Genomic DNA, 6,758 nt, shown 5'->3' with positions numbered 1-6,758 from the left:
GATCAGCAACTTCAGTTCACCTGGGTCTAATGACGTCACTTTTGTTATTTTTGTGCATTGGGTTTTCTGGCAAGCCTTCTTAACATTTAAAAGGTGCATTTGAATATTGAAGATGTCAACAACGTCTTTCTGAGTCGTATTTTTTAGTTTTTTTCTGTTGCGTAACTGTGACTTGACGGCTGCAACTCTGCAATGAAGCGCTCCGTTTTTTTCTCTCTCACGGGACGTCACTTTTGTTATTCTAAAGACGTCAAAGAGTCATTCTTTTTTACTTGGCTGGTAATGAATGATTAAGAGGTAAGTTTGACTATTTGGAATTAGCAGCTGTTACTGTAGCTATCAAGAACGACTAGTCCTAATTATATTTGTAATATGTGCTCATTTAGATAATAAATGATAATAATTGTGACTACTTAAAACAATCTTAAATTCAGTTTTGTCTATTCAAAACTGATTTATATATTTCTTTTTTTTTTCAAATCAAAGAGTTATCAGCCTAAAAAAAACGGAAAGCCTAATTATACGAGTAAACCAGGTCAACATGTTCAGTACACAATCAATAAAAATGGCTGTCCTCATGAAAAACTAATTCAAAATTAGCTTTGACACCACTTTTTCTTTTGAATATATTTTTAACTACTCTTAATGAGAAAAATGAGTTTGTGACTGCCCTGCCAGTGACTTAAATCTGTGTTGGAACGGAGTCGGGGCCATTGGGATTTGGTAGATTATTTCACACATCGCTTAGTGTTTTCCTTTAAATAATGTTTGTGCAACCACATTTAAGCACTCCTTCACAACTTCCCCATCACTTGAATGTTTTTTTATGTTTCTCCAAAATCCATGATACTTTTACTGAATATTTGTTTGCATGCCGCTGGGATGTAAACGAAAATGTAAAAATCTGTTGTACTGCACTCGAAGTTCGATGTTTTTGCATGCGCTCACCTCAAACGTCAACTGGAGATATTTTTACGTTTCTGCACAGGATCAACTGTGCTGTGCAAGGACAACATTGAAGTGACTTTTAATCGACTGTGTGGTTTAAGTCGAAGGCCTGTGGCACACACATGTGGATCAGTTCTCGAATTGCCTTGCACCTACAGCTCGTACCCACAGTTTCGACAAGAGTTTGACAATGCGCTGTCTAGTGATTGCTTTTCAATGGATATTTTGTAGCAAACGTAAGGGCTGCATATTGTATTTAGAATGTTATGAAATTCCACAAAAACAGTTTGTGTTTATTTAACTATCACCCAAAAAAATTTCATTTGTTCATTCATATTTTGTGCTGTAATATGCATCAGCACAATGACTGATAATTTGCTCAGGTCCAAAAGACATTTTTTTTTCTAAAAGGTGATGTTCACTTTTTTTCAAGAAGTGTTTGCACGTTTAGCACGTTTTGTCATTGCTAATTTAATGCAATTTATTATCTTGTTCAACAGCAACTAGTTCAACAAAAATAATCTGTTTAAATGCAGATAGTAGCCACATTTTTCAAATGGCATCAGTGGCTGTACTTGTTAGTGTCACGATCCGTCTGTTGTTGTTGCAGCTGAGTGGGCGTTTCCTCCGGCGCTCGTTCCCGTTCGCTCGTCACCTGGCCGGGAGAGACGCGCCCACGATCCGCACAGCTGCATCGTATCATCGCCCTTGATTACGGGCTACTTAAGGCACCGTCGCGGACCAGTCCGCGTCGGATTATTATCCTGCCAATCCTGCCTTGCTCATGCTCATGCTCATGCTCATGCTCATGCTCATGCTCATGCTCATGCTCATGCTCATGCTCATGCTCATGCTCATGCTCATGCTCATGCTCATGCTCATGCTCATGCTCATGCTCATGCTCATGCTCATGCTCATGCTCATGCTCATGCTCATGCTCATGCTCATGCTCATGCTCATGCTCATGCTCATGCTCATGCTCATGCTCATGCTCATGCTCATGCTCATGCTCATGCTCATGCTCATGCTCATGCTCATGCTCATGCTCATGCTCATGCTCATGCTCATGCTCATGCTCATGCTCATGCTCATGCTCATGCTCATGCTCATGCTCATGCTCATGCTCATGCTCATGCTCATGCTCATGCTCATGCTCATGCTCATGCTCATGCTCATGCTCATGCTCATGCTCATGCTCATGCTCAACGTACTTATTCCTTGTAGTGATGGGTAGATGAGGCATCCTGTATCGTTTCGACACAGTGACACAATGTATTGACACTGTGTTGCTGAATACTGATACCTGGTGGACTTGCAGGAAACATTTGACAGGGTCATCTGACACTGATCTGTCAAACTAATTTTATCCAATTCCATTGATTAGCGACGTGATGTGTTTTTATATATCCTATTTCGTATTACTTTCCATCGCACTAATTATTCTCTTTATCTAATTTATATATTTAACTGAATTATTGTTGTATTGCACTGGAGAGGGGAGCTCTCTAATCTCTGTCACGATCCATGTGTTATTGTTGCAGATGGGTGGGCGTGCCCGTCGGCGCGCTACCTCGGGACTCGGCCGCGAGCGAGACGCGCTCACGAGCCACACAGCTGCGATCCATGAAGCTAATGACTCACGGGCTATTTAAACCAGCCGCGCCGACACTCTCACGTCGGATTATTGACCGAACTTGCTCTCGCCCATGTGCCTTCGCTACAGTCTTCGCCCAAGTTTTTCCCCGTGTATGGTCTTTGTAAGTTTATGATGATTTCTATGTTTCGGCTCGCTTTTTGTTCTCGCTTCGTGCATTGGCTCTAACCTTACCCTTTTGTGGAAGCACACTCTCGTTTTCGGTTTTCTTGCGTTGCAAGCTTTTTCTGTTCCTCGTTTTGATTTTCCTGGTGTGAGTTCTCTCCACCAGCGCTTTTCGTTCTCGTCTCCTGGCGACGTTAATTATAGATACCAAAGTATTAGTGATAGCAAGTTGTCTTGCCTATTGAGTAATGATTGTGATTTGCCGGTTAAAATAAACCCTTGTGACCCAAACTTTTCCCTTGTCAGCGTTTTAAGAGTCCACCTTCACCGCTTTCCAGCCCTGGCTGGAGAGCGGTCCTCACAATCTCGTTGCACACTTGAGTACAATGACAAACGGATTTCTGATTCTGATTAGGCATTTGCTTTCACATTATTTTTACATACACGCAATTTCATAAAAAAAATCTTTGATATTCGAGACGCAGTTGATAAATTAAGAGAACATCTGTCTGAATGCCCAAGTAAAAGTGTTGTGAATGACAATGGACTCATTGTAATTAAAGATTTTTATTCCAAAAAATTAGTTTCTCCAGCGTTTTGTTATTCAGTCTATTTCTTCTTTTTTTTTTAGACAATTTCCCCCGCCTTTGAGAAGATCTTCTCACAAGGCACTGAAGAGGCCGGTGTGCACAACGCCTGTGTGGCTAATATAAATAGGTGAGGGAACGTTGCCTCCATGGACTTCCAGTATAAGAGCGGGTCTTCTGTACGTGCGGACATATAGCGCTACACCTCTGAGTGCGCACCAACAGTGACGTCTTCCATCTTGCGGATATTTAATGCAAAGTAACGCGCCAATAACTCGATGCTTGTTTTGAGCGTCCATCCTGTTGACAGATTCGCTTCCTTATGAACACAGTTTGGCGCGCGACCGCTGTGTCGACACGATTCTGGTAGTGGTCACGTGACTTTCTCAAAGCGGTACGCGCACCGACACGGGGTTTGCCCTGAAAGCTCGGCGCGCGCGTCGACGGCTCGGTGTCGCTGGACCCATCACTAATTTCTTGCCTTGATTACTCCGTGTATAGTTATTGCGTATTTGTGTTTTGTACTTTGCTCCAGCTATTCTTCGGCTCGCTTTTTGTTCTCCTTCGTGGTTTGGGTTCATTCTTATCCTCTGGTGGTAAGCTATTTTCCGTTCATCGGTTTCCTTGCGTTGCAAGCGTTTTTTGTTATTCGTTATTGTTTTCCTGGTGTGGGTTGTCCGCCAGCGTTTTCCGTTCTTGTCGACCTTCGACGGTTGTAATTATAGATATACTCTAGACTTTCAAATTCCTTACTAAATATATGATTATAGTGATTGATTGATTGTGTCATAGACGGTCACAATAAATGCTCTTCAATTACATCATCTTTTCGTGTCGGCGTTTTTAGAGTCCACCTTCCGCCTTCCAGCCGAAGCTGGAAGGCGACCGTGACAGTTAGGGCCTTATAGTGTTAGCCAAATAGCATAATTGCCAGTCATTTTGAAATGTTTTGGGAATGTAAAGAAAAAAAAGGTTGTTTTCTTTCAATTCACCCATTGTATTTTATCATGACTTGGATGACTTAGAAACTACACAAACATAAAGCAAAAACACCGTTTAAATCACATTAGTATTTTTTTTTCTTATTGATGTAGCAGAAAGTGAAAAAATGTCTTAGGCAGTTATACTATTTGGTTAATGAAATGTTAAAATAAGAGTAGTTCCCAACAACAGTATCGGTGAATAAATACATTTCTCCTTTCTTATACTGGTTTGTTATGCTTTGTTGACAGTTTTGTTTATTTTCTGGTCATGACAGATGTAAAGGTAAAGCAAAAACATAGATGACAATGCCATTCCTACTATATGCTGTACTACAAATTGGAAATGTTCTTTGAAACAAATGGCACATACATTCTGTGATATACACATTACACAACATATCTGTCATATATACAACTCCTCTGTGAGTATTGTGGTATAAGTTATAGTTTAGTAGGTGTGCTCATGGAAATGATCAGATCCAAGTTCCAAACTAAGCTTATACAAATTTCATCTGTAAAATTAAATACAATTGCAGTAAGTATTCCATGGTGTACTGCGTCTGATCAGTTTGTAAGGCTCTGAATGCCATCTCAAATTAGAGAGCGGATGTAATCTCACGCCTCAAATGTAGGTACAGATCCAATGCTTGATAGGCATCAGCTGGAAGCTGAATCTGTGACTCCAGCATTATAATGTTGCAGATGTTGTAAATGTCTATGTCACATGGCACGGCTGGGCAAAATCTGCAGGCGGTCCAACACAACTGTACATCAGCTCTGTTCACTGAAGAAATGCAGTCAGAACTTGAGTAGAGTTCTGGGAACATGTACATGATTTGGGGCCGACCACTGGGTACCCTTTCGTTCTTCGATGGTCTGATGACGTGTGCATCCCACACGCGGATGGTCTCATCCAATTCGTCCTGGAAAAAAAACAGTAAGCTACATTAGACAGTAAGAGAGCAACCAAATATTTATATGGTTGTGGGTCATAATCTTGGTTTATTAGATGTCTTGAAATAAAAATCAATTTTGACGTTTTTGAAGACGATGCAAAAAATTACATGAAATAAAGTATAGAAGAGGAGGGAATTGAAATATGTGACCTTTGGCATGGAAGTGCCGTCAACAGCTCCGGACCTGATGTGAAATAGGACAGGTAATGGGCTGCAAAAATACTGCGCACTAGAAGCTACTGTCACCCTCGAACTAAGGAATGCAAGAGGTCTAGTTGACTGAGTTGATTGTACTTGCATCTGATATTTGATATTTATACCGAAAAACACTTTGAATGGCACATGCAATGCTGAACCATAAGATGTGGTCACTTAGGCTGGGCTATGCAAAAAAAAATGTTCCACTTACCATTCATTATCCCAACCTCTTATAGCCTGACTTTTTTATCGTTATAATTGATGCTTAATTGTACTTCAGTGGGCATCTGATGTCAATTCAAAATCAATATGACATCAATCGAATGATTTAGACGTCATATCAATGGTTAATTGTCATCAGATACCCACTCGGATATGACAGCGGTCTTAAAATTATTGATCAATATTGATGCGCGTGCCCATTGAGTGTGCAATGTAGTTCCGATACACGCTTGGAAGACAAGTGCTGTGCGCATAGGCTTGCATTGCTTATTTCTTCACAATAATTATTGTAATGTAATTGATAGCATTGACAATTAGTGTTTTATCATTGGAAAATATTAAAAAGCAATTGATACACAATTTAAGATGACAATAGAACATTTATAGACATATGGCTTACCTGAACGATGCCCATGAAGCAGAACTGAATGAGATTTTGGTCCAAATATGTCCCGTCGAACAAACCACGGCCCTTCAGGTCAGTAAAGATAGCGATGTAGAATTCAATTGATTCCCTTCTGAGGAAGCCCCACCAACTCTCAATGCGCTGGTTAGCTGTGCTGGCGCCTTCGATGTAACTTTCAATGCCGGAGCCGTCGTTAATGTTGCGAGAGAGAAACTGCTGAAAGTCTCGGACTTTAACATTCTCTGTGCCCCGGTCACCTCTGGCAATCCTCGGACAACCACCTAATCTTTGGACTGCCTCCATGTAGAAGCCTCCAACGATTTTTGGGTCACTGCTGGTGGTGAACGCATTCATCCATATTATTTTCCGGGAAAACCCATCTATGCAGCCGTTGATACAGATACCAAATGGTTTCAGTTTGTCATACAAGTCGAAATGCCAAATGTAATTTGGTCCTTTTGCAAAATAGCTTCGGCGATGAAGACGTCGCCTCCTCCTGAGTTCTACACCTCTTGGGTCAAGTTCTTTTAAAATTAGGCGCACCTGTTCTTTCTTGACGTGTAACCCATTCTCCTTGCATTTAGTATACATCCATCTGTAACCACAGAGCTGCCCCGATGTCTGTAAATGTTCTTGAATAAAATTAACAACACGATCCAAAGTGGTATATTCCTTTCGCCGAAGCAGATTGCAAGATTT

General features: G+C 41.0%; 1 protein-coding gene across 1 annotated transcript; it reads right to left on the bottom strand.

The window, feature by feature from the left end:
- Window positions 1–4,873: 4,873 nt before the first annotated feature.
- On the bottom strand, window positions 4,874–6,650 carry LOC148314544 (uncharacterized). The gene is made up of 2 exons (XM_088287640.1): window positions 6,054–6,650; window positions 4,874–5,200 (listed from the first exon to the last, which is right to left on the bottom strand). The coding sequence occupies exons 1-2, from the start codon at window positions 6,648–6,650 to the stop codon at window positions 4,874–4,876; spliced, it is 924 nt and encodes a 307-aa protein (XP_088143766.1).
- Between the last annotated feature and the right edge of the window lie 108 nt (window positions 6,651–6,758).

This window comes from Idiotropiscis lumnitzeri, unplaced genomic scaffold, assembly GCF_059441095.1.
Source record: "Idiotropiscis lumnitzeri isolate Australia: NSW breed Sydney's pygmy pipehorse unplaced genomic scaffold, RoL_Ilum_1.0 HiC_scaffold_271, whole genome shotgun sequence".
Taxonomy (NCBI): Eukaryota; Metazoa; Chordata; class Actinopteri; order Syngnathiformes; family Syngnathidae; genus Idiotropiscis; species Idiotropiscis lumnitzeri.
Note: the sequence above shows the minus strand (reverse complement) of the source record. Positions and strands in the feature narration are given on the sequence as shown.